At 40.1% G+C, this 11,985-nt stretch overlaps 1 protein-coding gene across 1 annotated transcript; it reads right to left on the bottom strand.

Moving 5' to 3' along the window:
- Positions 1–9,036: 9,036 nt before the first annotated feature.
- Positions 9,037–10,092, bottom strand: LOC133706921 (uncharacterized). The gene has a single exon (XM_062132467.1). The coding sequence runs from the start codon at positions 10,090–10,092 to the stop codon at positions 9,037–9,039; it is 1,056 nt and encodes a 351-aa protein (XP_061988451.1).
- Positions 10,093–11,985: the final 1,893 nt, after the last annotated feature.

Below are 11,985 nucleotides of genomic sequence, written 5' to 3'. Positions count from 1 at the left end.
AAATTATCTTGAGTGTCGAAACTACAATTCGAGCCATTTAAGTATAGTTGGGCTTGACAAACTAACGATTATTGTCAAGACAAAGATTGGTCAAAGTTGGTCTGAAGAAGAAGAATTGGGCTTTATTGAAAATTTCATATTTCGGGCCTAGGTGTAGACCCCCGTACTTTTTCTTGTTTATTTTAATTTTTCGTATAACATATGAAATTACGTATTCGTAAGGTATACAAGTATTCGCGCTTAGGTTAAAACTTTGAGGCCATTTAAAAGGATTAAGAATTTAGAGAAAATCCAATTTGGGTCTAGGAAACTATTTTTAAAGTATCGAGGCTTAGGACAAGCCCGGAAAATTTTCTCGAAAGGATTCGGTGAAGTGTCGGAGAAATAAGGATGTTTGAAGATGTATTTTCGGATTGGGCTTGAGGGAAATTAAGAGAAAAATGAAATAGGAGCAGCCCAAGCCCATTGGCCCAAAAAGAGGGGCAGATTCGACTTTTTGCATTCATTAAAGGGGAGAGGTATTTAAGCAACACATCCCCCTCAAACCCTAGCCTCTACCCTCATTTTCTCACATCTCCCTCTCTCTCTTCAGCTCTCCCTCTCTCATCCGACTCTCTCTCTCTCTCCGGACGCCGCCACACCGCCGCCGGCCGCCGGAACTCCGATCCAAGCCAAAATTTTCATATTTTCTTCTCTTCATCCCCTCTTTCCATTTCTCCAACCAAAATCATGAAATTTGGTCATTCAACCCTCCAAAAACCCTAGAACCCGAAGCCAAATTGGGGGGTTTTTGTGATTTCTTCTTTCCAAGTTCAAATCAAGGTAATATTCCTCCTAATCTAGCCTCTATTCATCCGATCTATACCTATTTCTTCCTAAATCCGAGTTTTTGATTTTGATTTGTGATTTTGATTGCATGAACCCGATTTTCCCTAAACCAAGAGGCTAGACTACGGGTTTGGCAAGGATTTGTGGTGAAGAAGGCCAAGGTGGAGGATTAGGCCGTGAGTTTTGAAGAAGAAAGGGTAAGGAATGGGTTTTGGACAAACCCTAGAATTTTTGGAATTTATTTGGTTGATTTTGATTTTGTTGAGCCCTTGTTGTTGTTGGAAAAATTGTGAAAATTAGATCTTTGAGAAGGGTTTAATTAGTAGGATTTTATTAGCCTAGTTTTCAAAGTGTTGGAATTTTGGTGTTGAAGATTTGGTGATTGTTGTTGTGTAATTTTGGCCAAAAGAAAAAGAAAAGGAAGAAGAAAAGAAATGGCTTTGTTTTTGGAAGAAAAAGAAAATAAAGAAAAAGAGTAAAAGTTGGAATAAATGAGTTTTACCTTGGTAAAGTGGTAAAAAAGTGAAGAAGGTGAAAGTAAAGGTAAATTCTGTAAAAATGAGGTCAAAGGTAAAAGTGTAAGTGTGGAGGTGAAATTCATTGTAAAAGTGAAAAGGTGAAAAAGGAGAAGTAAATGAGAAAAAGTGAAAGTAAAACTTTATTTATAATTATTTACTTATTTATTTTTAATAAATAAGAAATAATGGTAAATAAAGGAATAATTGGTCAAAAGTCAGAAGTCAAAGTCAAAGGTCAAAAGTCAACTCCAAGAGTTGACCGACCTCGTAAAACGTGAGGATCGACTCGACTTTGGTCGCTCGGATTGGTGAAAGTTTAGTGGAGTGATAAGGACGTTTTCCTTTTTTAGAAAGAAGTTAGTTTCCCAAATTGGTAAAGGTTGAAAGAAATAATTAATGGCCTCATTGAAATAAAAATGATTTAATGTGCACGATTACTTAAAGTTGATCATGACGTTTACCTGGATAATTACTTACAAACTAAGTAATGGTTTAGGAAACACGATCGTTAAGGAAGCTTAAGCGGAAAGCATCAGAGTGTGAAATACGCCGGCATTTTCCAGGTAGGGTGAGCTGTCCCTTCCTTGTTAGAGGCTTTTCTATATGTGGAATGCTCTAGTATAATAATATGTTGCCTGCAAGTACATTTTTGGTTGTTCATTAGTCGATGCCTCGTGATACCTGTGTTTTCATCACTAATACTTGTTGATTGCGAAAACCGAGGCTAGACTTGCATGTTGAGATACTGTACCCCTTGTATGTTTGAACTTGTGACCTGAAAGTGAATGAGACCTAGACGCGTAGATTCCTAGGGATCCCACGGTGTCGATAACCGTGAACCTCCGGAGGGGCCGTGCTCCTATGTTTGTCGAGGAAGAGTGAGTACAGACAGTGAACCAGTCATACGAGACTCAAGGCCAGGAAATGGACACTTTCGCTACTTGTAGTCGGAAGTACTACAGAGTAGTTGGCCGGTTCTCGAAGGATGACGAACCAGGTTGGTCACCGATTTGTTTTATTTTAGCCGGCAAGTAAGTATCTCGGAGCTCCAAATTGGGTGAAACATACTGCATATGCTTTATAAAAGAAATAAATGTTTGTGGTTGCCTCCTTTTAAAGTATTTTCGATAAACGTGCACAATATTATGTAGTAAATATTTTCAAGTATATTATCTTTCAAACCTAGCATGGTTGGGTCAGCCCCTACTGGGCATGTGAGGACGAAAGCTCACCCCTACAACAGTGTGCATGTTTCGAGCATGTGGTCGGGGAGCGTACAGAGGAGGCACATGACCCGGCTTGGCGCATTCTTCTTTAATTTTATCAAAAGAAGGTTTTGGTCCTTTATCGGATTTTGAAGTAGCTTGTTTACTTTTTATTTATTTCCTACTCGTTTACCAAAACTTCGAGAGGCCCGTAACCCTGGGGCGTGTCTCTCGCACTTGTAGTTACTTAGTGATTTGGCTTCCAAATTGGGCTCCAATTGTAAGCCCAAAATGTATAGCCCATTTCAAATTCCGCTTTTGAAAATATGCTGTTCGGTTGCTAGAACGATTTGTCCAAGAAAGTGTTTTGTAAACCAACAATCTAAACCCAAAAGGCCTTGCGATTTCGGGTTGATGAGTTATCGAGATGTTATTCGTGACATGTCGGTTTCTCATTGGCTCGGGGTCGCGGCGCTGTGGGACCCCCCTCTCGAGTCACCACAGGTCTGTTCTGTAGACCTCCAAGATATCGCGGTCTTACTCATGGTGAACATTTAACCAGTTTGAGAATGACCTTTGTGTGGGTCAGAGAGATACCCAACATCAGCAAAACCTTCCAAAATAAATGTCATTTTGGGATGGGGATAGAGGACACAGGCCAGTGTTGGCGGCGTTCCTAGTGTGTGATGGGTCTGAATCCATCGTCTCTTTGTAGAGATATAACAAGCCCATATCAATTGTACATCTTAAGTACCAAAAGATATCTTTTACACCAATCCAATGGTGTCGCATTGGCGCAAAGCTATATCTAGTTAACAAGTTCACAACACATGAGATGTTGGGTCTTGTGCATTGAGCTAAGTACAATAATGTGCCTATTGTACTTAACTAGGGCATTTATGCCCCTAGCACATCTTCGTTATCATCCTTCGGACGAAGAGGATAAATCCTTTTCAGGATCAAGACTACGGACGATCATGGGGGTGCTTGAAGGGTTGACCTTGTCAAAATGCTTAAGCATCTATCAACACGATGCTTAAGTTCCAAACTGAGACATAATCGTGTTCTCCCAAAATTCTTCATCTCAAACTCGGATTTCAAGTGTTCAGCGGTTTCCCTTAACTCTTTAAGGGCTTTCAATGAAGATCATGTCCAACATGTTATGGAAACGCGCGGGCATATCCATTGCCAATCAAGTAGTCACTTTAGTGAGTGTTTCAACCTTATTGTAAACACACTCCGTGGTCTAGAGCCACTTGGCTTGGGTAAATAAAGTTCACCATAAACCTTCATGTATATTCCGTATCTAGATCCCCAGAGATATACGTAGTGACAACATTTGTCAGCTGCATGTTCAGTTATTTGGAAACTACCAAACTGACAGGGTAGTGGAATGCAATGACATCCATTACGAGAGAATATGTCTCATCGTAGTCGATTTCAGGGCGTTTTGTGAGAAGCCTTGTGCCATAAGGCGAGATTACTATCTCTTTTTCTCATCACGCTTTCTAACGAAGACCCATTAGTCAACATGTTTTATGTCAGGAGGTGTTGGCATCACTGGCTCAAAAACCTCCCTCTTCGTTAGAGAATCCAACTTAACCTGGATAGCATCTTTCCATTTAGGCCAAATTTTCTACGTTGGCATTCATTCATCAATGGAGCATGGTTCAATATCATCAGACTCAACAGACTCATGAGCAACAAAATGCGCGATTACATCATCAATCATGATGTAGTTTCTATCCCACGTCTCATGTACACTAACTAGTGTAAATTTCATAGATCTCTATATTCTCAGGAATAAGTTCTGACGTTGAGGCGTCCCCTAACGATAACCATAATTCGGAAGATACTCATGAGATGGATTTTGAGTGTCTATGATCCAAGGATTGAGTTGTGCCAAAGCATCATTCGAACCTACGAGCCTCCCATGCATCCTAGCTGGGGCCATAGCCTATAACGCCAGAGTGCCCTCTACAGCGTTGGTGCCATGCCTACCTCCGTGTAGGGTGGCGTTATGTCCTCTCATAGGGACGTCCATCCTTGCAGGCATGTTTGCAGCATATATGTGTGATCTCGTCAGTTTAACAGGGATCGAGATGAGACATAGTGGGAACCGACTACGATAATTCATGTCATTCCTGCTGAACATTCGTATTCTTATCTCCCCCTAACGACGGGAAGACTGTCACATCAAAGTGACAATCTGCAAGACATGCGGTAAAGAGATCGCCTAGTAAGGGCATCAAGTGGCAGACGATTGTTGGAGTCTCAAATCCAACTTAGCTATCCATTCGTATGTAAGGACCCATCATAGTGCGATGTGGCAGCGCAATTGGCACATAAATGGCTCACTCAAATGTGCGTAAGTGTGAAATACTTATACCCAGTTAGTAGCTATAACGCAGAGATAGATTGAGTAGCAGTAGGTCGTAGATGAATTAGCATAGCTACATGCGATATTGGATCACCTCAAGCGGTTATAAGGAGATTGGTGTGCATTACCAATATCCGGGCTACCATCGTAGTCATTTCCGTGAGACCATTGGGTGTGTTCATGGGAATATGATGTCCAACATCAGTCCCAATGCAATAACCATAAAAAATTTTCGATGTAAACTCTCTAACATTGTCAAATCCAATTGACTGAATAGGATGATCCGAAGAGTGAACCCGTTGTCATATGATATGTGCTAGGAGTGTAGTATAAGCAGCATTTACAGGTGGACAATGGCACACCACGTGACCAGCGTGTTTACGTGTCAACCAACATCATGAAATATTTAAACGTCCGCAAGTTGGTTGAATTAGTCCACAGAATCCCCACGGACTCTATGTAAGAACAGAATGAGTATTTTCATATCCTTTGCATAGGATAGTCTCAGTCCTAATTTCCTTAAGGAATGAGCTTTGTAAAACGAGTGAGAGGCCTTAGAAGCAACCAATGAGGATTTTGGTTGGGCCTGAGTGTCTGAAACGCTATTTGAACCAAAGTTGGTGATTGCAGCATCACCTATGGTGCCATCACCATGATGGACACCATCCATGCCGTTATGGATAGGGACTGTGCCAGTCCTAGGCTGGTGGTGCACGGCAGCTGTGCCCTAGACAGCGACGACAGTCATACTTAGTCCAGGAATCAACCTTTGATTCATGCTTTATTTCGCTAAAAAAAAAAATGGATGTCCGTGTGTAGTCTTTAGTAGACGGATCATCATATCATTACCAGGATGACCTATCTTCTCATGACAAAGCCAATATGTGTCTAAATCCAAGAGATCATCTCTCATAAATTTATTGGATTTAATAGCTCAAATAGTGACAAAGAGTCCACTAGAGAGACATATAAAATTATCTAAGATGCGCCTTTGTTCGCAATCATTAGAGGTATTGCAAAGGAACTCATTTCCATTCTCTACATGCTATTTCACATGGAATTTATTGGCTATTCATAGGTGTGATTTGCTCTAGGAGCGTAAAGAGTTTCTGTAACAGTAACCAAGGTGCCATTTGGCAAGGGGAACTTGGGGCTATTCCATGTCCTTGAATTAATACTGATGTCCTAGCCATCGTAGTCACAAAGTAATATGCTCATAATCAAAATGGAGTCATAATGAAAAGAACTCGAGGCGTTGCCTACCTCTCTCTTTCCACGTTGACCTCTTTGGTTCTGTGTTCGTCTATTTTTGATCCAAAACTTCTAGGAGATAAAACTTTTAGTAGGAATAAAGAGTCGTTACTTCTCTTTGGAAGTTGACTTCTTAATATGAGAGGAAATTTTAAAAGACTGGAGAAAGAAAAAGACCGAAACAATGAAACTGCTTTCAATTGCTTGATTTCTTCATTCATCTTCTCTGGTTTATATACAAACATAATCTCCTAAAATAGAAAACTAAAAATATAGTAATCAGTTTTAAACCATTAAATCAATGGTTTTAAAACCTTTAACTAATTATGTTATAACTAATTATAACCATTTCGTTTTTAACTTTTAACTGATTATGTTATAATTAATTATAACCATTTTGTAGTTATAGTTAATTATAACATAATCTTAATTATTAGATCCTCCTGGATCATGGCTCCCCCATTTAGGAATCTTGAGCTCCTGTTCAAGTTATCTTGAGATGAGGAAACTCTGTAGTTGCCTTGGCCCATATGTACCACTTAGATTTGCTGGGAAGTTGACCTTTCTTGCCTATGCGGAAATACTCATACTTTCCATGTCGGGTTTCACGAACCTTTTGCTCCAATATATAGTCCTCCTCTAAAGGATCTTCTCGCTCCATTTTCAAGTCATCGACTGATGGAAGACGAGTGTCTTCGTCAGGATCATCATCCAATAGAGATGGTTCAAAGAGCTTCAAATTCTCGGCATTAATGACCGAGTAGATATGCATGTACGGTGGTAGATCGAGCTGAAAGGCATTATCACCAATTTGTTTGATGATCTTGAACGGTCCATATCGGATAGGCTTGAGCTTCTTGCCTTCTCCAGTTAATCGTTCTTTCCCAAGGTGTAACCATACTAAGTCACCTTTTGTAAAGTTACATGGCACACGGTGCTTGTCATGACGAGCTTTATATTTCTGCTGAGACCGTTGCAGTTGTGCTTCCACTTCTGAATGAATCTTTGAAACTCGTTCGAGAAACTTTTGTGCTCGAACATGTTCTTCTTCTTCCTTTCCACTTAATGGCTTGTCACTTGTACTGAATGCCATATCAAAAGGACTTTGGGGTAAATAACCCAAACAAACTTCGAATGGAGATTTCAGTGTGGAGCCATGAATTGCTTGATTAAATGCAAATTGCAAGTATGGGAGACTTTCATCCCAAGTTTTTGGATGCTTGGAATTGTAACCCCTTAATAAATGCACCATAGTCCGGTTAACGACCTCTGTTTGTCCATCAGTCTGTGGATGAAAAGCAGTGCTTCTTTTTAACCTGGTATCCATCATCTCCCATAAAGACCTCCAGAAGTGCCCTAAAAATCGACTATCTCTATCAGATATAATCGATGTTGGAAGGCCAAAGTATTTCCAAACATGTTGGAAAAATAACTTAGCTGCTCCTTCTCCTGTAATAGTCTTCTTGCATGGAATAAGGATCACCATTTTGCTGAAACGATCCACGACTACGAACAAATAATCATTCCCGGACTTGGTTTTAGGTAATCCCCCAAGAAAGTCCATAGAAATGCTCTCCCAAGGCTGGCTAGGTACTGGTAATGGAAGATACAGTCCTAACTTCCTATTGGAAGGCTTCGAGGTGTTACATAGAACACAACCTCGTATGTACCGCGAAACATCTAGGTGCATCTTTGGCCAAAAGACATAACGACGAAGATTCAGTAGAGTTTTCTCCACTCCAAAATGTCCTGCTACTTTGGAAGTATGAGCTTCACGAATCCACTGCAATCTATTGCCATCTTCTGGTATGCACAATTGTGTTCCTTTGTACAACAGTCCATCCTTCAGTTGAAACTCACTAGTCATTCCTTGTTGCAGGTTAGCGTGAGCTGAACTAAATTCAGCTTCTGTGTCATATCCTTTTGAGTATTCAGAAGGAACTATAGGTTGGATCTGCATAGCCACCAATAATGCGGAACTTATTGGTGAAGGGGGTCGAGATAACATATCTGCCAACTTATTAGTCATTCCCTTCTTGTACTTAATTACAATATTGAATTGTTGTAGGTACGACATCCACTTCATATTTCGAGCTTGCTGTAACTTAGACTGAGTAGTCAGATACTGAAGAGGCTTATGATCTGAGTGAACCACGACTTCTTTCCCTAACAAGTAAGCTCTCCAATGTTTTACTGCTTGATGCAGTGCATAAAGCTCCTTGTCGTAAGTTGGATAGTTCAAAACTGGTCCACTAAACATCTCAGAATGGTATGCAACTGGTTTGCCATCATGAAATAATACGGCTCCCATTGCATAGTTAGATGCGTCTACTTCAACTTCAAATGCTTTCTGTAGATTTGGCAATGCTAACACTGGGGCCTCGGTGATCTTTCGTTTCAACAACTGAAAAGATTCTTCATGTTTCTTTGACCATTCAAACTTTTGATTGGCCTTTGTAAGAGAATGTAATGGTGCTACAAATTGAGAGAAATGTCGAATAAACTTTCTCAAATATTGGCATGCACCTATGAAGCTTCGAACTTCGGTCACTGAACGGGGTGTGGGCCATTGAGTGATAACTTGTACTTTCTCTGGATCCACTTTGAGCTCTCCGGTACCAATAATGAACCCTAAGTATACAAGCTGTTGCTTCCCAAATTCACACTTCTTTCCGTTCAACCGTAACTTGTTTGTTCGTAGAACGTCCAGAACTTGAGCAATATGCTGAAGATGGTCCTCCCATGTGACACTGAATATCAATATGTCATCCAAATAGACAATGACAAATTTGTCAATGAAAGGGCGGAGCACTTCATTCATCAATCGCATGAAGGTAGCTGGAGCGTTGCATAATCAGAATGGCATAACCAACCATTCAAAGAGTCCCTGCTTCGTCTTGAATGCAGTCTTCCAAGTGTCTTCTTCATGGATGCGTACTTGGTGATAACCAGATTTGAGATCTAGTTTGGTGAAGTAACGAGCACCATGCAATTGATCTAAAAGATCATCAATCCTCGGTAGCGGATACCGATTCTTAATAGTAATCTTCTTAAGCGCTCTATAATCAATGCACATACGCCACCCTCCATCTTTGGGCACAAGTAACACTGGTGAACCACATGGTGAGCAACTGGGCTTTATAACTCCTTGTTCAATAAGCTCTTGTATTTGCTTTTTGATCTCTTCACTCTCCGTCAAAGATGTGCGATACAAACCCAAGTTTGGCAGAGGTGAATCTCCAACCAAATGGATTTCATGCTCTACAGCTCTTCGCGGTGGCAACCCCTGCGCATCATGAAAAAGATCCTTGAATTCCTTCTGCAATTTTCCAATATCGGAACATTGTGAAGGTGTCAGAGTCATTGCTGACAAGGTGACAGCATCAGCACATTGATCTTGTGGTCGAATCATCAATAAAACGAATCGTGCACAAGAGTTAACCAATCGCTTGGCTTGGTTAGCTGTCAACAGATTGTCCGTAGATTGAGGCTTACAAGCGTTGATGTGGAACTCCTTCCCATCCTTCACCAAACGGTACTTTCGAAGCCTCCTGTAGTGAATGGCATCACGATCCCATAGATATGGACTACCCAATATAACTTGGCATACGTCCAATGGAACCACCTCGCATGTCACTTCATCGATATAACGATTAGTGATTGCAAATTTGAAGCAGGTACATTGCTTCGTTATCTGCATGTCAATGTCCTTCTGAATCCAGCCTAATGGGTAAGGCTTAGGGTGAGGCATTGTTTCTAAACCTACTTTCTTTACTAGAGCCTCTGAAATCAGATTCTTCTGACTTCCAGGATCGACAATTGCTTGTACAACAGTCTTCTTCACTTGAATGTTCAAATGAAACAATTCTTCTCGGTTGTAAGCATCTGCAACATTTGTTGGTGTTGTCATTAAGGCAAGTGTAGTGTCAGGTTGCTTCAACTCTGGAAGCTCTTCCACATGTTGCACCGTCAAAGTGGCCTTTCTGTCGTTTCTTCCTGGGTTGTTCCTCTGGTTCTTGCGTTTCAACTCAGGATGAAGTATCCAGCACTTGTCTTTAACATGTCCGCTAGTACGACAGTGATCACAGTAATTCTTCTATTTTGGGTCATCCCTTATCTGCTTGCCTTTACTCCTCCAATCAGATTTACTTGCAATTGTTCGTTTGTCATCCGTCTTGTCAAGTCTTTTATATTTGGCCTCAATGGCGATGGCTTTGACAGTGGCTTCTTCAATTGATTCCACAATGAACAATTTCAGTTCTTTCCGTATGTAGTCAGCAAGACCTCCGATGTATTTCATGAAGACATCGTAATCGTCAACATCTATATCCAATACCATAGCTTGGTTGTGGAATTCAGATGTATAATCTTGTACTGATTGACCGAGTCTTTGATTGAAATGCTGCCATCTATACCATATTTCTTCCTCATAACCAACAGGATAGAATTGTTTTCTTAACAATTTCTTGAATTTACTCCAAGTCAATTCCGAAATAGTGTACCTTTTTCGGTATAACTTCCACCATGTAACAGCATGGCTTGAGAGTTTCAAGCTTGCAAATTGGATCTTTTCGGCATTAGAATACTTATGTATAGTGAAATAAGTTTCTAATGTGTCTATCCAATTATCTAATTTGTCAGCATCTATAACACCGTTATAAGTAGGAATTTCAACCTTAAAATCAAATTTTAAGGTACTTACGGGATTTTTATGTTTACCCGCTTCCTCGGTGGTCTCTTCTGTGATGGTTTCTTCCTCGTCTTCACTGTCATCATCAACCTTCCTCTTTGAAGGGGATGCATGCGAAAGTTTCGAGGCTTTTATAGTTTCCACCAATTCAGAAATAGATGCTGATAATAATTGGATCTCTTGTTCTAGCTTGGTGATACGGTCACCGTCACTATTTGGTTGTGGAGCTTTTCCTGTCATTGCTCCTCTCTTTATCCTTGGCTTTCGATGAACGAGCAAAGGACCTACAAGTTCTTCTTTAGAAGTTCTGTGTCGGCCGCGAGTTAGGACCATAAACCACCTTTACCCTTTTCGGATCTGGTGCTCTGATACCACTTCATCCAAAACTTCTAGGAGATAAAACTTTTAGTAGGAATAAAGAGTCGTTACTTCTCTTTGGAAGTTGACTTCTTAATATGAGAGAAAATTTTAAAAGACTAGAGAAAGAAAAAGACCGAAACAATGAAACTGCTTTCAATTGCTTGATTTCTTCATTCATCTTCTCTGGTTTATATACAAACATAATCTCCTAAAATAGAAAACTAAAAATATAGTAATCAGTTTTAAACCATTAAATCAATGGTTTTAAAACCTTTAACTAATTATGTTATAACTAATTATAACCATTTCGTTTTAAACTTTTAACTGATTATGTTATAATTAATTATAACCATTTTGTAGTTATAGTTAATTATAACATAATCTTAATTATTAGATCCTCCTGGATCAATTTTGGTGGTTACCTTCCTCATTAGAGCGAGAATATGAACCAGAATGTCCAGAATTGTCCCTAGATTTAGGGTTTCGCTCTTGGCACCCTCCCTCAGGGGCGCGACTATAATTGGACTCCAGAATATGCTCTGTTCCCACAGGTCTTGAATTATAGTTCTTCACAAGGATGTTGTCGATTATGCTTTTCAGCGATATTCATAGCTCCAATGAGCTCATGAAACCTTGTGATCTGTCCTGCAGTAACATCGATTCGATAGTTCTTTGCAACCATCAAAGTAGAGACGAGGAATGCAGAGAAAGTCCTCTCAATCAACATCGCATCTGGGATATCTTTTTCACAGA

This window comes from Rosa rugosa, chromosome 4, assembly GCF_958449725.1.
Source record: "Rosa rugosa chromosome 4, drRosRugo1.1, whole genome shotgun sequence".
In the NCBI taxonomy this organism is placed as follows: Eukaryota; Viridiplantae; Streptophyta; class Magnoliopsida; order Rosales; family Rosaceae; genus Rosa; species Rosa rugosa.
Note: the sequence above shows the minus strand (reverse complement) of the source record. Positions and strands in the feature narration are given on the sequence as shown.